The sequence below is a fragment of the Cydia amplana genome, chromosome 4, assembly GCF_948474715.1.
Source record: "Cydia amplana chromosome 4, ilCydAmpl1.1, whole genome shotgun sequence".
Taxonomy (NCBI): Eukaryota; Metazoa; Arthropoda; class Insecta; order Lepidoptera; family Tortricidae; genus Cydia; species Cydia amplana.
In genome coordinates, this window is record NC_086072.1 from 12359445 (window position 1) to 12383148 (window position 23704).

General features: G+C 38.1%; 2 protein-coding genes across 9 annotated transcripts in view; one reads left to right on the plus strand and one right to left on the minus strand.

Annotated features, from left to right (window-relative positions):
• The window catches only part of LOC134647221 (myosin-IIIb-like), a 41488-nt gene extending 31582 nt beyond the window's left edge, over window positions 1-9906 (minus strand). For 2 of the 8 annotated variants that reach the window (XM_063501453.1, XM_063501459.1), the window contains exon 1: window positions 9686-9898. The gene's annotated coding sequence lies outside the window, so the exon portion shown is untranslated. Of the gene's footprint in view, window positions 1-9685 lie in introns of all 8 variants that reach the window. The other 6 variants (XM_063501458.1, XM_063501456.1, XM_063501457.1 and 3 more) reach the window with 5 other exon arrangements.
• Window positions 9907-18004: 8098 nt separating this feature from the next.
• LOC134647523 (uncharacterized) lies at window positions 18005-23302 on the plus strand. The gene is made up of 4 exons (XM_063501874.1): window positions 18005-18305; window positions 19038-19229; window positions 19842-20054; window positions 22482-23302. Exons 1-4 carry the CDS (start codon window positions 18005-18007, stop codon window positions 23264-23266), a joined length of 1491 nt encoding a protein of 496 aa, XP_063357944.1. The 3' UTR covers window positions 23267-23302.
• The last annotated feature ends 402 nt before the right edge of the window (window positions 23303-23704 follow it).

The following is a 23704-nucleotide window of genomic DNA, read 5'->3' on the forward strand; positions in this document are numbered from 1 at the left end:
TTTTTAGTAAGGAAAATAAGGGGTTCAAATGAAAGTATTTTAGTCCTATAAACATGTGTGTAAAGGTATCGCGAAGAAGTCTAGTATGTGACCGGGCCTTAACTTAGCCGCGCGTGAGTTCCAAACTGGTTCGAGGCGTCATGATTGACGCAGAATCCGAGCCAAATGCATAGATCATTACGCATGTGTAACAGTCACGGATAAGTATAGTAAACATTAGCCTTAATTTTGGCCAACCATCCGCTTTCGGCCTTTTTGTTGCTTCAATAATGCGATTGAGAGATCTTCTCACGATTTAGCAACCATCAATAGGCCCTTGCTGGCAAAGACAGTCGGAACTTTCCAATTTTGAAGAGGTGGCACTGATTGAGACTTTGCTTTTACAACAATTGGAGTAATCATGTTACCTGTTTATGATTTAGAAATAAAGTAAGTTTGAATCTACTTAGCGTGTTTTAGATTAGTAAATCAAAAGCCTTTAATTAATTTCAAAAATTATATAATTATAATTAATTTTATGACAAAGGGGCTTCCGTTTGTTTTACAGATTTATACGCTGCCGTGAATCGAAACCCATGTGTAAGAAATTGACAAATTACTAGGAATTGCGGAAAAACCAGAACTGTGGTGCGCTTTCGTGAACGGTAATATCTATGTAATGTGTCTTCGTGACTGACTGACAACCACCAGTAACATTGTTCCAACGGTATCGGTTAGAAGTTATAAAAATGGGTGCATGTAACTCAGATTTGGTAATAAAGCCGAATAGCATTGGCCACAGTGAAATCACTGTAGTAACGGGGTCGATATCATGCAATTGTAAGCGCATCGGGCATTGTCCGTCGATTGTTTTATGTTCCTATCAGCCACTACGCGCATGGGAGTTGAACACGTGAAAAAAACCAATGTTAAAATCGTGATCCCAAGATCGAAGTCACTCGAACTCGAAGTGCCTTCTTAAGGTTCATTTACTAAAATTTACGTGCGGATTTGGGCGAGCAACATATAACCATACATTTATTGTCTATACAAATGACATTATTTATTGTCCCAAATCGTACGACACGTATCATAATATACCTAAATAAGTGTACATGCCTTTGTAGTGGACAGCTTGAGGCAAGTGCTCTGAAAGCGAAGGAAATAACAGCCCTGATCTGAATGACGGCCGCCGTGACGTATCGATACTTTCTGATCACCAGAGTGGATTATTATTTTTGTATACAATTATTTTTGGTCCATTATTTTTCTTACCCGAGTACGAGGAGTTGTAATTTAAGCAGGTACAGTACAGGTATAGTAGAGGTATGTGTAGCGTTGCGATGTGTCTCCCCCGTAATGTAGCTTGAAACTACTGAGTCGCTTTTGATTAATAGGGTAATTTTTGTCCAGGCTGAAAAATAATCTTGCGCAGAAATCATTTTTAACGCAAGTGGCTATGAGAAGCTTATTGGTACGACTTCCGGTTTGGGAGTCGCATTCCTTACCGCTCGGATATTGAGGTTCAGATAGCGATACAATATCATGTCAATAAAATCCAAGATCCAAATTAAAATATTAGTCATATGTACCTACTTCACAGTTACCTACGTCGAAGCAAGCGCATCAAACAGCAAAATGTCGCCACTTGACAATTAGATACGGAAGAGTGTCGCCGCGCGGCCGCGCGCGGCTAATGCTCGTGCTCAGCTCACCTAAAAAATTCACAAATCCACGTGCCGGTATTAAATTATTTACATTCTACTTACATGAGTCGTTTTGTTCTACTTTACACAGATGTGCAGATTTAATCTTGAATGATGAAAACGAATCCTAAATTAGAATAAAATGAGAATTAAATGCACTATTCACAGTCTGTACAGGTGGTCGTACAGAGGTATCCCCGGCTACTGCTGTGGTAGCATGTCTAACGTGCTTCCAGATGAATGGGATGGAGATGACAATGAACCATAGGGTTGATGTCCAAACGAGTCATTTATTGGAGTCGTGGTTGAAATATAGAAACTAGGGCACCAAGACTAACGATATACCGGTAAAATATACGGATAGAATAATCGATTTTACATGACCTCTAATCTTAGCTATCAATCTTGCCGCCACAGTTTTCTTCCGACACGTTTTTACCACTAATATTGTACAAAACCTACTTCAGTCCATAGAAATTGCTGGGAAAAGTGCGACACGCTTGTGCAAAATGCTCTCACAATAAGAGAATGTGAAATATGCTGCTAAAAAATAAAGGTTCCATTGTATTTAATTCGAGATCGGTGATCAGCCACGTAATTTTGCAAGATAACAATGGTACGTACCTATACCGGTATATATGTGGCGTTCATAGATTCTAGCTCTTGTGAGACAGAGACAGCTAAGCTCAGAAATTTGCTATCGATGTTTTGTAGTGAGTATAAAATTTAAAATAACGGCGCTAGCGCTTGGTTTAATGATTTTGCGCACGCCACTATACAATAAATAATATTTTATGAGACGACACGACTTATATCACAATAAAAATACTGCTGCGGTCTCAGCACGGTTCCATTTTTATCGCCTACGGCATAGTGATGCCGTGCTACGGGGGCTGGAAACTGACAATAGGCTACTGCCTAACTCACCCTGCCTACTGGCACACCGCTGCTCAAAATACGGTGTTGCTTTGGTATCGCAGTGTCGTGCCTTGGTCGTGCCGTAAGCGTTCACGCATTTTTAGGGTTCCGTACCCAAAGGGTAAAAACGGGACCCTATTACTAAGATTCCGCTGTCCGTCCGTCCGTCCGTCCGTCCGTCTGTCACCAGGCTGTATCTCACGAACCGTGATAGCTAGACAGTTGAAATTTTCAAAGATGATGTATTTCTGTTACCGCTATAACAACAAATACTAAAAACAGAATGAAATAAAGATTTAAGTGGGGCTCCCATTCAACAAACGTGATTTTTGACCGAAGTTAAGCAACGTCGGGCGGGGTCAGTACTTAGATGGGTGACCGTTTATTTGCTTGTTTTGCTCTATTTTTTGTTGATGGTGCGGAACCCTCCGTGCGCGAGTCCGACTCGCACTTGGCCGGTTTTATCGCTGCTCAAAATACGCTGATTGATTGATTGATCATTTATTTGTCAATGGTGGGTTCACAAAGAGGTCTTAAAACTATGCGGATGCAGATTTTTGTTTATTAAAAAATTGGAATTTGCAAAAAAGCTAAAAATATGAAAAATGCTTCTAACAGTGAGCAATTTGAATTATGGTCGAACTCATAGATTACTTTTTTTATAAAACTTAGAAAAAAACTGAAATTCAATAACTTGATATCCGCGATCCTGAGCACGCAACGCCATCTAGCTCACGTTTACGCTCAGTGAGAGTGAGAGAAGAGCCACACACAGGGCCTTAATGAAAAAGTTGTCATTAGGTACTAAAGTCCAAGAATATATGTATATATTATATTATATTATATTATATTATATTATATTATATTATATTATATTATATTATATTATATTATATTATATTATATTATATTATATTATATTATATTATATTATATTATATTATATTATATTATATTATATTATATTGTTTAATACACTAGCAGCTGAAAGCTGATGCGTGTATATCACTGCACTTGTTTTTTTTTAACGATTAATGTTCATTTTTTTGTTGTTTTTTTTTTGTTTTATTGTTGTGTTGTGTTATGTATGTACTTTATTTGCGAACATCGGGCATGGAATTTCAAACGACGTCGTTGCACTTCGCTGCTGCTCCTATAACGGCAATTATCTTTACGCAATATGTGCACCGAGCGATGCACTCGGCCACCATGCTGCGCTCGCGCATGTTGCTGCACATATGCCTTTTGTAATTAGTGCATCATGCTTTAACTAGCCACAAGGTCAGGAATCATTCTACTTGATTCGATTCAATTGTACAGTGGGCATAATACTCAAATGGAATGTTCTGTATTGAGAAAAAGCAGCTTGGACCAAAAATAGTTTTCATAGTAAGTTTGTTTGTATGTTTGTCTCGTGTAATTTGTGAACAAATAATTATGAGTCAATTCATACTTCATACTCAAATATGTAGAACGGTTGATATAATACTTAAAAAATATATGGACATTATGTACTAATTGGGTTGCGTTACAAAATAATTTCATGGCTAAAATATGTTTAAATCTTCTGACTTGTTAAATATGTTTAAAGCATAAAACATAAAAAAGATGTATGAGAGTTGTTTAACTTTTTCTGCAGGCCCCGATTACATGGTAGCCGTATACAAACTTGGATGTTGATATTAATAATTGCGCTCATCTGCTTACCACTTGAAAATAGTATATCAAAATGATGGCGATTAGGTATATTGACATAAAAAAATTGCCAATGGTCAATTTAAATGAAATCAGAAGGGAATACCTACTTTTTGTTTGTCGTGTTATCACGAAAACGGCTTAACTGATCATAGTGATCATGGTCGGTAAAGTTTTCATTGAACTTAAATTTTTGGACCCTCCTTGGATTCCGAAGGACCAGAATTAACTTGCTTGTTAATTTGTTTGTTTTCGCCGATGTAAGATGTAATACTACTCTCAGTTTTATCCCTTATACACCAATAGACCATCAAAACCTTTATGGGCCTTAATAAATTGTAAATAAAATGCCTCAATTGATATCGAATAATTTACATTCATAGTAATATTTGCATCAAAAACGAATTATGCAGTTTGCACATTTCAGCTTGATTTACTGTGTTAAATAGTGTTAAAACAAGAAGTTTCTGGTTTTAGATCGTTAGATAAGTTCAAAAGGGAACATAAATGAACTAAGGTTGCATTTATGCAAATGTATTCTTGTCACATTAATTCATTACTTTCTAAATCCAATAACATTTAGACCAGTTTAGATTTAAATGCCATTTCCTTGTAAATAACATGTCGACCAAATTTTTAAGGTAAGCCCTTAAGATAGAAACCAATTCCTATGCAAATACTTATATAACATTCATATATATTTGAAAATGCAACGATTACGACTTCAGATCATTTGGGAAAAATACTAAAACAACATTTCAATACATATACGTAATACATGGAATGTTTAGGGTGCTCAAAATATGTTACCTAGCTCCTACAATTTGGACATCATAACTACACAGCTAATAAAAAATTGTGACTATAGATGTACTTACAACTTATTTACAGAATATGTAAATGTATATTAACAAACCTAAATGATAAATGAGACGTTGACTGTACGTACACAATACTTATTTTTCCTTATACACCAGTCGGAACATTTAAGTACCTACCTAAGTAATAAGGATAGGAGGAGGAGGAAGATTCTCAAATTTATACAGGGTGTCCCAAGAAGTAGTGATATACTGAAGCTGGGAGGTAGAGGACCTAGAGGGCTATCTGAATCACCCCCATGTATGTTCCGCGATTTTTCGTATTTTCGGAGTTATGATTTTTTTTAATTTTTCACCTATCGCCGAGTACGATGAGATTTTTATTTATGGTGACGTGAATTATTGCGGTAGATGCTTGATTTTTTTTGTGTGCTACGCTGATAGATAGGCCAATTCAGTATGGTCAGTGAAAGCATATAACTGGAAACCGCCTTTGGGAACATTACCGTTCAAATTCTCGGGCCAAATTAGCACACATACACAATTACGCCTACATTTAAACAAGACGATACGTTTACAGAGCCTGTCTCTATTACACTAACGTACACAGCTAAGTGTAGATGAAATGCATATAATGTCAATAACTACCAATCAGCGACATTAATCCGCTAATAACCTTCTTGCTGTACGTACTGGCCGCTGAGAGTTCGCGGTTCATATTTGATTAGAATATGACTTGGACAGGGATAGGTTTATGCCATACATTGAAGAACCAGTCAAATAATTCACGTATAATAATTTAATGCAGATTAAAACATAACTAGTTAAAATGTTGTTATGAAATTAAATGACAGACTAACTCAACATAATTAAATATTCATTGTTGTATAAATGTATTCCGCTATAATAAGTATTTTGTATATTTTATTATCAATCTGTATGGCAGTGTGAAGTCACGTTCAGAGCCCGTACCATGAGTCACTGACAGTGTCAAAACTGACATTTACGCTATCGAGAACGTAATTTACTTTCTATACATCTCGTTTGCACTAATATGCGAGTACGAGCGAGATGTATAGAAAGTAAATTACGTTCTCGACGGCGTTTATGTCAGTGCCAAACTGATGGTAGCCGTACTGGTATAGTCTGTTTTTCTAATATCAAGTACGCCATAGTAAATGTATGGCGAACTTGATTTTAGAAATCGGACAGGCTATACAGCCTGCAAAATTTACATGGGTACACGAATCGGGTCAAAAACATTTGAACAGGCGGAGTCACAATAAATCCCCACTTTCAGTTCCAATGGAAATATTTTATTATGTATATAGCCGGTCAAGCAAGTTTGTCAGTAGAAAAAGGCGCAAAATTTTGTATGGGACCATAACCGTTCGCGCGCTTACATTTTCTAAATTTGCCGCTCTTTTCTACTGACGGAAATGGCTTGACAGAGAACCTACATATATGTGACAGTAGAGAGTGGATTCAAATGATCAACATTTTCAGATAATGTGTGTATTTGTTAAATTAATTCAGTGAAAGCGTGATAGAAAAAAATGTATCTACATATAGGAGACCGGGTATGATTATCTCACGGGTTATCTCATGAATAGAACATAATATTCTAGATATCTTGACAGGCATCCACTCAATTTCATGTCTCTCTAATTGGACAGCTTTTTTCCATAGTTCTCTGCGAATAGCATCTTGTGGGAATCTGAATGGAAAGTAATGTAAAATGACAATACTAAATTTGATTATTAATTTGAAATAACTAGGTAGTTTTTTTATAGTTCCATCTCATGAAATAAAAAAGGAAAATACAAATCTGTAAGAAGGAATTTATTACTACATTTATAATTATATAGAAAATACCTAAACCAAACATAAGTGAATAAAATAGTCTACTTCATTTGGCATAAAACCATCCCTATTATCCTCGCAATTTAAAAAGTCGTATGTTGTTATGAAAGTCGTATGCAGTTATTACGTTTTAGCTTAGCATGATAGTATTGAAAAAATGTCGTCATGTTTATTCCAAATTTTACTGAAGTTATCTGTTTACTACAAGTGAAAAGTGATTCCACTATCCTTGATATGAACTAAAATAACTTCTGCACCACTTCACGACCCATGAAGACATTTTTAATAACAAAAAAAAGTAGTTTTTATAAACTAATTTAGCCATCCGTCACTGACTGTTAGGGTTTGAGATCCGGATATCCGGATATCCGAAATATCCGGATATCCGTCAAATCTAAGATCCGGATCTAACGTCTCATAGGATCCGGATATTTCGGATCTCACGGATCCGTTAAATATTGCATTGGTCGCGTTATTGGTACGCGATAACGTCATAAAATAAATACAAATATTGCTTAAACTAAACAGTAGTAACAGTAACAGTATTAAAACGAGCTACCTGCATGCCTCCTGACTGGAATAAGGGTAAATATTTGTATGTTTTAAAGTAATTGTTATCAGGTTTTCGCTCAGTCGCCTTTGGGTCGTCTACCTGGAACATCATTAGTGCTTGTGCGTGTTGTTATCAGTGACTTTTTTGTGTTATCGTGTCGGTTCCCAGTCTTCTGTTAACATAAATAACATGTGCTTGATGTGCTGCTGAGTAACTAATATTGATATTTTTTTCTCGTTATTAAGAAGTTGTAGCCCAAATTTCTTAATTTCCCGAAACTTTTGTAGTAATTTTACATTATTTTGCAGTAATTAACTGGATTTATATATACCTATAATGGAAGATTGTTGTAATGGGGACTGAATAAATGAGTTAGATACTTTTTCTAAGCCATTTTTCTCAGTCGAACGACTGAAGGTATATCTATTTTACCAAGGTAAAGGAAGTACGTTTTTTAATAGTATTAATTATATCACACCACACCGGTATAAAATAATAAAAGTACATAAATGTAACTTTTTCTCCATTTTCTATTTTGTGAGCTTATAATGGCAAATTTAAGAAAAAACGCCGAACTTAAAGCGGTGTTTTTAGGCACCTTTAGAATTAATTCTTCTGAGCAGACATATAGAAATAAATTTGCTTTAATTACTTCATTTTTGGCGTTTTCGGTTACAAATCGACTACGGCCTCCTAAAAAAAATGCATAATATTATTAATAGGAATACCTAATTAAGACTACACTGAATATCTTATTATACATATTTATATCATTTTGAGATAATAATAATAATTATTAATAATTGTAATTAACTAAAATATGAACATTTTACATTTTATTAGCTGTTCCTTGTATGTAAGTTGTAAATTTCGTCACCTTTCTTGATACAGATCCGTATTATCCGAATTATCCGGATATCCGGATCCGTCAAATTTTAATATCCGAAATATCCGGATCCGAAAAATTGACGGATCTTGCAAACCCTACTGACTGTCATCTCGGCCGAACTGAAGTTGCCAATCGAACACTCTGTAAGCACCGCCTACAATCGAATACTTTACGTTGGGTCATAATTGAGCGGACAGAATACTTCCATGGTTTATATGCGTTCACTGAGTATGGTAACATTTACTATCGTTAGATCTTTGAATGGAATTTAAAAAAAAATTAATGCCAAGAAAGATAAAATTACCCAGTATGTTCACAACTTCAAGGGCGCTTAGAAAAATAAAACATACTGGGTAATTTTATCTTTCTTGGCATTACATTTTTTTTTAATTCCATTCCATATGTGGAACTTTTGTGAAATTGAATGTTTGATTAATTTTGTATTAAGCAGAAACGCCCGCAAACGATATTTAAATGCTTAGAAGTAAAAGAAATGGCGGATACTAGCCATCTCTGCCAACTGAGCTACCGAGACTTACTGGAAGACATGATGATCATTGATTAATGTTTGATTTTTAGTACATAACCAATAGGTAAATCTTACTAAGGTTAATTAACACCTTACCTAAATTAGAACCTGTATTTTGCTAATCAATAATGTTGGTATTAAATTAAGTATGTGAAAGTAAATAATAGTATAAGACAAACAAATATATTTATATTTTATAGTTATTTGTATAAATAAGAACGTGGGTAGCTATGAATTATGTATTCCAAGGTAAAAGTGTCTAAATGCAAATTCAGCGAAATCGCTTAGGGCACCGGCATCGGCACTTGGCCCTTGCGGCCCAAGAAAGCCTGTTTCCAACCGGTGCAATAAACTCGCAACTCCATTATGCTCTCGTGTTTCTTCGCAAAACACTCCGCAACCATGACTAATATAACCCATAAATATGCCACCACGCATTTTATCCACTAAGTATACCTACATATAGGTACCTACTGTAACATATTGTAGGTAAATAGATTCCAGACAGCGGCTCTAACAATACATAACATGCAGTTTAAAATTGAAATAGGCATCTAGGACTTTACAATTTGTTTACAGTGCGATATTCTGTTCTAATTCAGGAAAATTCGTTTTCCCTTGTTTTGACGCAAAAACATTAGAGAAAAAGAAGTCATTATAGTAAACAAGGCTCGGTGTCTTGATATACTATATGAGCATAATCCTTAATTTAATAACAAAAGTGCATCAACTTACCCGCCAATGCAAAAAAGCCGTAACACAATTTTCGTAAATTAAAACCCGCGAACAGAACCGTCTTTCAAATTCCACAAAATCACAATTTTCCAATGACGTTCAACTTTTTATATATAATTTTGTTACACGTTTGTTATGTTTTTAATGTTTTGCCGGCATGGCGCGCGGAGCGAGCGTACGACGCGATCGGAGGCACATGTGAAATCAGCTGTGGCCGCCGCCGACTAACGGTGCGCCCCTCCCCGCGCAGATAACTTTAGATAAGATACGGTTTCTGTTCCAAAAGGTGCGACGATGACATTGACTTGAACCTAAAACCAATATCGTGACCAAAACAAGCATACAGTTTTATGTCTACTAACTCATTAGGTTCAGTTAAGTAATATATTTTTTTTACAAAAGAACGTCTAACATGCCCTATTTTATGGTTTTCAACAGCAGTTCTACCAAACGCTCCGGGATCCCATCATCAGATCCTGACATGATGACAATGAGGATTTACCGAATCAGTCTACGCGGTCTACGAAATGGGCTACGAAAAATCGGGACACACAATACCTACTTAAAAACTGACAAAAAAATAATTGGTACCTAAGTACTATAAGTGGAATCAATCTTGAGTACCTAGCGCATGACTTTGTTACGAAATTGACTTAGGTACATTTCAGTACGCTGATACTATCTAAAGAGATTCTTATGATAAAATACTTAGAGTTTAGTAATTGAAGATGTTTAATTTCAAAAGAAAGGTTCTAACTTAAAGAAGGAAACTTGAAACTGGCGGCATAAAGAGGGCTTCTGTCTGGCTTTGGGGGTTAAAAATATACATATGTACCTACCCAATCCGTACGGTCTATACTATATACCGATACATTTGTACCGTATTATAAGGGTCCTTAAGACTACCTTTTAAATCATTTTACGTTATAATAGCATAACTATAGGTATACATTAAATTTTCCTTTAAACATCACTTATAAATTATGCAACTATAAGTAAAAATACCTAAACACCCGTATAAAATCAACTTTTTCAGATGTAATGCAAATCTTGTCTAATAATTTTGTTTTATTGGATGGCCGTATATGCAACTTATGTTCGAAATATTAATAGTCCGTGTCGGTGCAATTACATTCATTACCTCATATAAAAATTGTATATTATGAGTGCAATACATTATTATGTTAAATTTATGAACTGTAGCAACTATTGATAGAACATTATGATATAACATTGCCTGCTTATTTTATTGTTGGCCTCTTGTTCTAACTGACTAAGCATATTAAGCATGACCTTATCTGGTTGTAGCCATACTGACTAAAAACTGTAAAATGCTCTTATGTTATCCATTACTAAAGCCATGCTCTAGGTTCTTCGAATAGTTTTATAACTTTTTGTGTATTTCCAAATTAAAGAAAGATACAAAGTAGTTAAAAATGGATGACCGGCATCCTGTATCATGATCAAACAGCTAACTGTTCCCCGGTTAATTTGCGCGTCTAATAGTACACCTATATACCTACTCGTACAGCTATTACTCACGGATGTTCCATCAACAGCCAATTACTTGTTACGAATTGATTCAGCGTTTTATACATTAATTGCTTCAATTGTTAGAGTTCCTTCGTGGCTTCAGAGAATTCCTTTTAACTTACGTGTATTTTATAGGTACTGGCACCTACTACATTCCGTATTTATGTAACTAAAGTAACATAATAATTAGATAAGTTTTGATATAATCACGATTTCGATGTTCTCAATCATTTTTTCGCAATAAATGAAGATGAGCCTATAATTATGGACGCCATAAATATCTGCACAAACGTGTAAATTTACATAATTACAATCAAGTTTAAAGAGTAGGAGTAAGCAATATGCAGTTAAATTTACATGCAGGCAAACGTTTTACTGTTACTTTGAATTATCTTTCATGGATTTGGATTAGGTATAATTATAAGCAATAACTTTAGCACCTCTGGCTACATCAATGCATTTGTGTGTAGATTGGAATAATACTATAATAACTTTAAACCTCGAGTAAGAAAACCGGCTATAACATTAAATATAAAGCATGTTTGTGGGTGAAAGTGGACAAATGTGTCGAGTTGAAGGTTTATTATGTTTTTGAAATAAAAAAAACCTTTTTAATTCGTATTTTCTTTCCGTCTAATTGTCCACAGAAGAATTATTTTGATAACTACGTCTAATGATCAAATAAGGTGAGTTCGGGTAAGTTTCGGACGTTTTTAGGTGGGTTGAGATGATGATGTTGGATTTGATTTTTTTCACCTCAGCAGCTCGAACAAGGGTACTTTGCTACTTAAAAACAGTGAGCAAAATCGCATTTTGCTCACTGAGTGGGACAAAATGAGCAAAATGCGATTTTGCTCACTCAGTGAGCAAAATGCGATTTTGCTCACTGTTTTTAAGTAGCAAAGTACCCTTGTTCGAGCTGCTGAGGTGAAAATTTAATTGTTGGTATATCTTAAGAAAACATGAGTGAATAGAGGTAAGTGATGAAGAAGGAATACATTTTTCGGGTTCTCTAATATGTTCTCACTGCTGAGGTGAAAAATGTTGTGTACTACACGAGATCAAAGTTATTTACATCTCGTGCGCTTTTGAGTCCCTTACTACGCTCAAGATTCTAAATTAGATTCACTCGCTACGCTCGTGAATCTATTATAGAATCTTTCGCTTGCACGGGACTCAAAATAAGCACTCGAAGAAATATCAAACTTTGATCTCTTGTTGTACAAATAACTATTTTCTCAGCTTGTGGATAGGGTATGGACATGATTCAATTACAGAATTGATACCTAATAATGAAATGCTCTATATAATAGAATTTTATTATCTTTCTAGACGTCATAATGAGCGTGCAATGAGTGTTTAAATATAGGAAACAAAATAAAATGACAGCATTCTTTTTTTACCGGGTGGTGTAAGAACGGACGGGCCTATAAGTTCGGTCCTATTGCCGGTATCATAGAGTTTACTATTGCAAAATAACCGGTATTACCCACTGATTAATATATAGAAGAATTGGCCTAGGAGTAATTCGGGCTATCATATCCGACCCGATTTTTATTTTTTTGCATTTTTTCTGTCCGATCTTACACCATGCGCTAAATTTTCAAGAAATTATGGTTGTCACACTTTAGATGTGGAGTCAATGAACCCGTGTAGGGTCAATGAACCACGTGGGTTCATTGACACCATAAGCGCGTTAGGTTGAAAAAAGGTGATGAAAGAGGATTTACGGATAAAATAATATGAAAGTGGAGGAATGAATACGACCATTTTTAATCAGTCTGCGTTTTTATTATTTATAATGATGGAAACATATTTGTTTAAGAATAAGAGATCAATTAAGTATGTGGCGTTACTTAGTTAAGTGTAGCGATCAATACAAGATGATTTGGGAGCTTTATTGTGATTTAATATCTTCTATTAATCATATTTACCTAATACCTAATTTAATCAGATATAATGGTGACACGAATAAAGTTTGAGCATCCCTGAGAAAATAAGATCGGATGATTAGCATCCGATCTTTTACTACTTCGGGTAAGACCGGATCTCGGCCTACAGGCATCGTATCAAAATTCCAAATATACAGATTTGTCACAAATTTAATAAAAATAACATGCAATCTGTAAAAGAAACAAATAACGCTTCAACTTGCCAGTTATTCAAGAAAAACTGGCGAAGGGTAATTCCGGACACAAAAAAAATTCTCATTTTTTGGACGTTTGCACTTAACCGTATATATCTTGCGACTTGTTAGTCGGAGCGACAAGTGCGTCCTGAAGGGGGGTGCGGGACAAAACAGCGCATTGCATCACCTTGCCAGCATTAAAAAAAAGCCCCGCAACAGGCAGAAATTTGAATCATACGATCTTATCCGGTGTCCGATCTTAGTCGAACTCACCTTACCATTACTTATTCTGTGCCTTTATAGAGGTATTTTTGTCCTGAGCTTCTACAACTCGGATCAATTCAATTTGTTTATTATGTTCGTTTATGCATATGCTCCATTTAACATTTTTATGATGCCAGGGACAATGGTTTTTCTACTGAATTTCAATATTATTTTAACAGTGCTGAACTGCTGTTGCGCATTTTAAAAGCGCTGGTGGTGTAGCGGTAAGAGCGTGCGACTTGCAATCCGGAGGTCGCGGGTTCAAACACCGGCTCGTACCAATGAGTTTTTCGGAACTTATGTACGAAATAACATTTGATATTTACCAGTCGCTTTTCGGTGAAGGAAAACATCGTGAGGAAACCGGACTAATCCCAATAAGGGCCTAGTTTACCCTCTGGGTTGGAAGGTCAGATGGTAGTCGCTTTCGTAAAAACTAGTGCCCACGCCAATTCCTGGGATTAGTTGCCAAGCGGACCCCAGGCTCCCATGAGCCGTCCGTGGCAAAATGTCGGGACAACGCGAGGAAGATGATTTGAGGGAACTGTAGTCGTCATCGTCGTCAGTCATAATAATATATCATAGTTCAGAAAATATGACCGTGTACATTGGTCCTGAAGCCAGTAAAGCAATTATGAAAATTAATCATAATCATAATCATAATCATAATCATTTATTTCTTGAATGTGGTACAATAAAGATGTAAAAAAAGAAACAATTTTTGAACAGCACATCCTGCCTGAATAGGCATAGAAATATTGAATACCTACTACCAGTGAACGCATATAACTACCTATAACTATGACTAGATTCCTATGACCTACCATGCAGCATGCAAAAGTAATACACGATATTTAAATACTACATTATACTATAAAACCTGCGGCATATAGTCTAAAAATTCTTTCAATGAGTAAAAAGCATTTTGTACCAAAAAGTCCAACAAATATTTCTTAAATAAAGGCATTTCGGATTCTCTTATTAATTTGGGCAGCTTATTATACAATTTGGGTGCCATGCCATAAACACTTTTTGCACGCAAGGCTGTTTTTGATTGCTGATATGAAATTTTGTGTCCCTGCCATTAAGAAAAAAAATTAGTTCCATGTCTATGAACCATAGTACATATAGTGTGTCAAAGGTCTGTTTGATTTCAAACATAGACAGAGAGAATCATACTATCTTTGTCTAACACTAGTACTAGCACCCAAAAGAAAAGGATGAGTATAGTTTTTTTGTTCCTATTTACTGACAAGATTTGGTTGACCCAGTATATGTAATACCTACCTAATTGACTCCTGATCGTGTCAAAATTGCTATCGGGCATCATTTTGAAAGCCCGACGGTGGTGATAGTCACATACACAGTACCACGAGTTGAAGCGATATTAGCGTCAGTCCCACGAGCCACTTTTGGTCCGCAGTGTCGTGACTCGTGACTATAACGACCCTAAACTGTGGGACGCTCAGTCAACTAGATATGCTCTGATAACTTCGCTTTTTTGGGTACCGTTCGGTAATTATTATCATTTCACGTATTATTATAGTACATACCTATATAAAATTATATAACGGCTTAGCGCATCGAAAATATGTTTATATTTTAGCTTGTTTATTTTAGTACCGTACTTACCTATTTGCACGAAACATACAAGTCCAATAATGGTCTGTCCCTACCTGTAAAACTGCGGAGTGAGTTAAGGAACTATTTTTTAAATATTAATTTAGATAACACGTATATCAATACTAGGATTTGTTCCGTCATACATATACATAATAATATAAAATATACCACGGAACCCGTTAACCCGAAATACATTTCCATTGTGTGCGGCCGCGACCGAGATGAGATGGTATCTAACCGATTACCTTGATCTTTTCTATCTGTGGACGAAACTACGGAGCTCCGTCCAACGCTTGACCTCTGCTGGCTGCCAGATGCCGTGTTAACACTGTGCCGAATGTGCCGTGTTAAACAGTATTGCATAACACTGTGCCGTGTTAAACAGTATAACACTGGGCCGAATGTTCCTGTTCTATAGGGGCTCCTTGAGACATAATGCTGAAAAAAAAAAACCTTTATTTATCTATTGAGGTTACAATGTTTCAATCAATCAATCAAAACAGTAAGGGCCCGATTCAGATTTTGAAATAGACATCTATTAAATATCTTTTAGTCATCACCAAGATACGTTAACGATATGTTTAAGATCTAACCTGTCAATTTTGACATTTGCGCGATTCTGGAGATACTCTTGAACGATTTCCACAAGATATGACTTAGAGATCCAATTCACATCTAATAGATATCTAACTCTATCTAACGTAAAAGTGACATTGGTTGCCCGAATTGCGCTGCAAAAGAGAACTAGTTGATATCTAAACTATAACGTATCTAGAATCGATCTAGTACGTGTCGTCTCTTGTGAATATCGTGAAGTTCGAATACGGCAGTATGTCACCGCAATTATTGTGACCTGAGATTTAGGAATTCGTCACATGTGTTTGAGATTTTTTGTAACAACTTGAAAATATTACTTAATTCAAATTGCACTCGATGAACACTGAACAGTAGGCTTTCGAATTCGTTGATATTATAGGTATTCATATCAATCATATCTACATATGGCATATTTATTTCTTATTACTTAATTGGTACCTAAATAAAATGAAATTGGCTTAGCAGAGGACGCTAGTTCGTTTCCAGCCTTTGGCACTGAATGCTTTGGTCACTTTTTCTTAGTATTTGACATTTATAATTTATATAGTAGTTGTTAGCGCTGTTGGCAGCACCGCCACCTTCGAGCCAACCAATGATGTGTTAGAACGCAGCCCTGCATCTCCAGGATGCCAACATGCACGGCGAGGTCAGCGGCCAACCAGAAAGCGCGATGCTGGCGCCAGAGTTTCGCCTATGCAACGCATCTCCAGGCAGCGCGCCGCAAGCACACTCTCTTGCATTCTAACCACCGTACCCATCGCGCGTGTCCTAGACAAAGAACCTTATATATTGTACTCATTGAATACCATTAAAAATGGTAATTTAATTTAACATTTGTTTTATTTAAATAGCGCCAAAAGGGCGCAAACATAAATTGGCGACCGTGACAGGACACGCGCGGAATATTTTGAGCCTTTTTACAGTGCCTGAGCAAAGGCCGCCATCTTGGGACGCTGTGGGCCTGGAGCCGGCGTCGACGCAAGCTACCAACCAACAACACCGCGTGCCATCGCCGCCAGCTCAAGATAAACCCGAAGACACAAGAGGGAAGGCAGCGGCGACTGGGTCCGGTTCAAAACTACGAGGAGCGTCGGCGCATAGCAACAAGGCGGCAGCGCGTGGCGGCTGGCGAATCGAGGAAAGTGCCGTGAGGGGTGCCCAACATAACCCGTTTTTTACCTTACCCCTTACCACCTAACCACTTACCTTACCTTTGCCATTCTTACCTTAAATACCTTTTGCCTTAACTTTAAACTTAAAATCCTTTTGGTAATTAAAACTCAACTTAAATTTCTTTGCGTAAATTGTAACGTAAATTCAACATTCCCAATAATAATTTAGTACCTACATTGACTTTGACCTTTACTTAACCTCACTTGACAACTTACTTTAAACTCAAATACCATTGAATTCCCTTACAACCTAACCTTAAAAGAGTGCTTATTGTGTAATTATTGCCTTCATTTGTGTTTTACTTTCAGAATAGTTCTTCAAAGTGTGATAATCGTGTGCGGGCTCGCTTTCTGCCACGTTGGCATATACCTACTGTTAACAGTGTTAAGCATCTGTTAAACTTTATTTCTGCTTAAATGCCTATCGGGGCTTTCTTAATTTCATTTAAACTATAGTGAAGTGCTATTATTCATTCCATTTAAAATTTAAAGACGTACTTTTCTAAAAACCAGTGAAATTGCATGAGCCTTTTTTTATTTCGTGACGAAACCTTTTTAATCACGCATTCACGCTTAATTCATTTGCACTTAAAGGCCCAAACGTGTGTTCTCTTAAAATTTGACTTTCTTAATTGTATTCCGAGTACCTACGCTGACCTAATCAGATTCTTTTTAACTTCACCGCTGCTTGCATCTTGGTTTGTGTTCGCATATGCACATATTCGTTTGCACAATTTCAGTGGGCAACCTGTCGAAGTGCGTGCCGCGTGCCACGAATACATCGTGCCACGCCCACATCTATCACCACGTGGCAAGTTGTCCAGTGTGAAGCCGCAAGCTGCTGCGACACACCAAGGGCACCTCTGCGTAGCTGTTGAAGTCACTAAGGGGCGTAAGCTGTTTTGCCAATTTTTATTTTCTTACGTGGATAACTTTAAACTCGCATTTAAATTAAAATTTTGTTGTTAAGACTTGCTAGCTCAGCTAAAAACATAATTCAACATGACTGAAGCAGCAAAAAGGGAAGCTCTTTTGGCAGAACTACGTGTTAAACGTGGCTCCATAAAGGGCCAGGTTTCTAAATTCCGTGGCTACTTAAAAACAATTACAGAGGATGAAGTGCTAACCGGTGTTAAATTCAACGAGCTGACCTTAAGATTAAATAAAGTTATAGAGTTATCCACGCGCCTTGACGAGCTGCAAACTTCGATAGAAGTAGCTAACTCTGACAATCTTGACAGTGAACTTTTAGAACGGGACACTAATGAGACTCATATTAACACTGCTATAGCTACAGCTCAGAGTATACTTGAACGCTCTCAGGCTCAAAAAATGTCACCGGAGACTTCTGTTAAAACCTGTTCTTCAGGAGGCTGTCACTCGGAGCATCTCGGCTTCAAGCTCCCTCAAATTAAAATCTCTAAATTTGACGGATCTTATTATAAATGGATGGAATTCAAAGACCTTTATGAATCTTTAATTCATAATAATGAACACATTAAGCCTATCCATAAGTTTCATTATCTGAGTTCCTATCTTGAGGGAGAGGCTTCGAGAGTCATAGCAAATTTAGAAGTTTCCGCTGCCAACTACACTGAAGCCTGGAAACTTTTATGTGACAGGTTCAGTAACAAAAGGCAACTGATTACTAACCACTTAAATGCTTTATTTAATTTAGAGCCCATACAGCGAGAATCTGATAAATCATTAAGATTTTTAAGCGACCATGTTACTAAAAACCTCCGTGCCCTTAAAACATTGGGGCAACCAACGGAGCACTGGGATACAATGTTAGTACATTTGTTAGCGGCTAAATTGGACACTAATACTAATTCAAAATGGGAAGAGCATAGAAACACTCTTAAGGAGTGGCCCACACTTGAAGATTTTAGGGAATTTTTAAAGAATCGTGCAGATATTTTAGAAAACCTATACCGCTCAAAGCGGGACAAACAAGCTAACCACAAGCCAGAGCCTGTGGCTAATAAAACTTCATTTAAACATGATAAAAACATAAAAACCTTCATGATTTCAGAGAAACAAAGTGACAACAAGGGTCGGCCGTGCGTCGTGTGCCATGGCGATCACAGGGTGTACGACTGCCCAGTCTTTAGAAAAATGTCAGTCGACGAGCGCTGGGCGCGGGCGTCCACCCTGAAGCTGTGCCATGTCTGCCTCCGACCGGACCACGAGACCCGCGCTTGCAAGTTAAACGGCTGTCGCGTATGTAAGAGACGACACAATACATACCTACACACCTCACCAACTAACACTTCTAATAGTGGAGCTAACATGGAACAGACAGTTCAGTCTACCGATAGTGCTAGGGTTAATGTAGCCTGCGCCTCCACTATGCTAACTTCTGACAGTGCAGAGGTGCATCACACCTTCACTGCTAATACTTTGCTTACCAATAGCGAAGCATTGCTCTCAACTGCTCTAATTGAAATAGTTAACCCTTTCAACAATAAAAAAGAAACTGTGAAGTGTCTGTTAGATAGCTGCTCACAGTCTAATTATCTTACTGAAGCATTAAGACAACGCTTGCAACTTGATCTTCAGCCTCTAACTGCCTCAAATGTTACAGGAATAGGAAATACGCCTCTGACCTATAAGCCTGTACGTTGTGCAGCTCATATTAAATCTAAATTAAGCGATTTCAATGCCAATCTTGACTTTCTAGTTTTAGACCAAATAACTGATCGCTTCCCACTAAAATATGTTGACGTTAGTCAACTTAATTTACCTGCTACTATGCAGCTTGCAGACCCAACCTTTAATGTGCCATCCCAAATTGATATGCTGTTGGGAGTGGAAATGTTTTGGTCAATTGTAACAGGTGCTGCAAAAACAATGCCAACGAGCAAGCGCACCTTCCTAATCCCATCTAAACTTGGGTGGCTAGTAGCTGGCCCGGTAGAGGGAGCCACTACACATGTAAATTCGGTAACCACACGTAGCCATCTTTGCTTAGCTGATCTGTCGGCCCAAATGACAAAGTTTTGGGAGACAGAGGAGCTGCCGTCAGAGGCGGACTCCATCAAAAATGGGAGTGAGTTCGACTCTCACCCCATAGAAAAACACTTTGTTGAAAATACCTATCGCCAATCTGACGGCAGGTTTGTAGTGCGTTTACCTTTAAAAGATACACCAGACTGCCTAGGCAACACATTCAACATAGCTAAAAAGCGCTTATTTAACTTAGAAAAGCGTTTTAGTAAACAGCCTGAGCTTAAATCAATGTATGTTGATTTCATAAATGAATATAGGGATTTAGGGCATCTGTCGGAGTCTAAGCAATGTTATACAGCCAACCACCTCCCTCATCACCCTGTGATGAAGGAGAGTGAATCTACTCGCTTAAGAACTGTGTTCAACGCTAGTTGCCCAACCTCCTCTGGTTATTCTATCAATGATATCCAGTTGGTAGGACCAAATATCCAAAACTCACTGTTTGAAATATTGCTTAGATTCCGTCAGTACAGGTATGTGCTCTCGGGTGACATAGAAAAACAATACAGGCAAATTTTAATGAATGAAATGGACAGAAACCTACAAGTGATTCTATGGCGCGAAGACGAGCACCTACCTATACGCTCTCTCACTTTAAATACAGTAACGTATGGCTTTGCGTCGGCGAGCTGGCTAGCGGCTCGCTGTTTGTGGCAGTTAGGGGCTGAGAGCAAGGATCCTTTGGTTAGGACCATTATACAAAATGATTTTTACTGTGATGACTTATTAACAGGCGCAGACTCTGAATCAGAGCTGCTTCATATACAGGCCGGCGTCTCACAGTCTTTAGCCTCTGGTTGTTTCAATTTGCGTAAATACCGTTCGAATTCAAACGCGTTACTAAAGTCAGATTTCATTAATCAAGATGATCATCTAGCTTTGAGTCAAGCTTGTCAAACACTTGGACTGGGGTGGCAACCCAGCCAAGATATATTAAACTTTTCAATTAAAAATGATCACTCTGATGAAACAATTACAAAACGAACAATTTTGTCTAAAACGTTCCAAGTATTTGATCCCTTAGGTCTTTTAAGCCTGTGCACAGTCAAACCTAAGATATTAATACAAACTTTGTGGAAAGAAGGCAAATCTTGGGACGAGCCAGTTTCGCCTGAAATACAGCGAATCTGGTCGCGATTTATAAAAAAATTGCATCACATTAAAGGACTCAGTATACCTAGATATGTATTGTGCGAGGCGCCCTCCACAATAGAACTACATTGCTTTTCTGACGCTGCAGAGACTGCATATGCAGCCTGCATTTATGTAAAAACTATTTCTGACTCGGGTGAACAACAAGTCCACCTGCTGTGTGCGAAAGACAGAATAGCTCCAATCCGGCGCACAACTATACCACGATTAGAATTAGCTGGGTGCTTGTTAGCAGCACAAACATATGCAGCCGTAGTAGGAGCCTGGAGACGTCCTGTCTCTCGCACAATATTCTGGACTGACTCTAGCTGCTGCCTGGCTTGGCTAAAGACAGACAGATCCAAACTTAAAACTTTTGTAGCAAACAGAGTAGCCGCTATAGCCAGTCTCACTCCCGGAGCCACCTGGAGACATGTACCTACAAAAGAAAATCCAAGTGATCTTGCAACGCGTGGTGTTGATCCACAGCATGTCTCTGGAAACGCTCTGTGGTGGAAGGGCCCCGAGTTTCTATTAAAGCCTGAAAATGAATGGCCAGAGCTAAATTCTGTCGAGCCGGAGGTCTTGCCAGAAATCAAAGTAATGTCTATGCTTACAAGCACAGACGATGGACCATCTGTCATTGATTTTAATAGATTTTCTAAATATAAAAGGCTACAACATACTATGGCTTATGTGCGCCGTTTCATAAATAACTGTAAGCCCAGCCTGCCTAAATTAACTGGCTCGCTATCGCCACAAGAGCTTACAGACTCTTTGCATACTTTAGTTAAAATTGCACAACAGCAGTCATTTGCTTCTGAACTTGAAACGATGCGCAAAGGTCATAGGTTGAGTCCTAGATCACACATTATAACTCTGAACCCATTTTTGGACTCACAAGGTCTCTTGAGAGTCGGGGGAAGGCTAGATGCTTCAGATTGTAGTTACGAACAGAAGCATCCCATGTTATTACGTGCTAAACACACACTAACCAAACTCATTTTTACACATGAACACATACGTCTCTTACATGCAGGACCACAGCTATTGCTATGCTCAGTACGGGACTTGATATGGCCAGTCGGGGGCAGAAACGTCGCAAGGAGCACGGCCCACAATTGTGTCACTTGTAAAAGAATCGCTGGCCAAACTTTAAAAAATATAATGGGCAATTTACCAGCGCAGCGCATAAATGCTGATTTTCCATTCACGTCAACAGCTGTTGACTTTGCAGGTCCTTATTTAATAACAGATCGCCGTGGACGTGGATGTAAAATCACTAAATGTTATCTGTGTCTATTTATATGCTTAAGATATAAATGTGTTCATTTAGAAGCTGTTAGCGACCTGTCTAAAGATGCATTTGTGCTGGCACTCCGCAGATTTATCGCCAGGCGCGGCAGACCTGCGGAGCTGTTTTGTGATAATGGTAGAAACTTTGTAGCTGCAGCCAAAGAGATAAATGATTTTTTTAAGTTATATGAAAACGATATATCTGATTTTGCAGCTGGTCAAGGTATAAAATTTAAATTTGCGCCAGCTTATGCTCCTAACTTTAATGGCTACGCGGAGGCCGGCATTAAAAGCGCCAAATTTCACCTCAAACGAGTTTTGGGCAATACACACCTTACCTTTGAGGAACTTTCGTCTCTTTTTAGCCAAGTGGAGGCAATTTTGAACAGTAGGCCTCTCTGCCCACTCTCCTCCTCCCCTAATGACTTTTACCCCCTTACTCCCGGGCACTTTCTCATTTTTAGGCCGCTCACGTCGCTGCCGGCTCCGCCACTGCAAGACCGGAACCCGAACCGCCTGGACCGCTTCCTGAGGCTAGAACAGCTGCGGCAACACTTCTGGAAACGCTGGTCGACCGAGTTCGTGTCCCTACTGCAACAACGCTACAAGTGGCGCGAGAGGCAACGCGATCTACAGCTCGGAGAGCTCGTACTCATTAAGGAGGAAGGCTTGCCGCCTTTGCTATGGCGCATGGGCAGAGTCGTCAAACTATATAACGGAAAGGATGGCGTGCCGCGCGTAGCTGACATCAATACCGCTAGAGGGATAGTCAAGCGAGCACTCAACCGAATATGTCCGCTGCCTGTACAACAGAGAGAGTCCTGAAAGACCCTCGGCTTTCAGCGTCCCGGAGTATGTTAGCGCTGTTGGCAGCACCGCCACCTTCGAGCCAACCAATGATGTGTTAGAACGCAGCCCTGCATCTCCAGGATGCCAACATGCACGGCGAGGTCAGCGGCCAACCAGAAAGCGCGATGCTGGCGCCAGAGTTTCGCCTATGCAACGCATCTCCAGGCAGCGCGCCGCAAGCACACTCTCTTGCATTCTAACCACCGTACCCATCGCGCGTGTCCTAGACAAAGAACCTTATATATTGTACTCATTGAATACCATTAAAAATGGTAATTTAATTTAACATTTGTTTTATTTAAATAGCGCCAAAAGGGCGCAAACAGTAGTGTTTCTACTTGAAATAAAAACAAATTAAAATATTTTATAAAAATAATTCAATTTGTTCCAATACTTCTAACAGTATGAAATCGG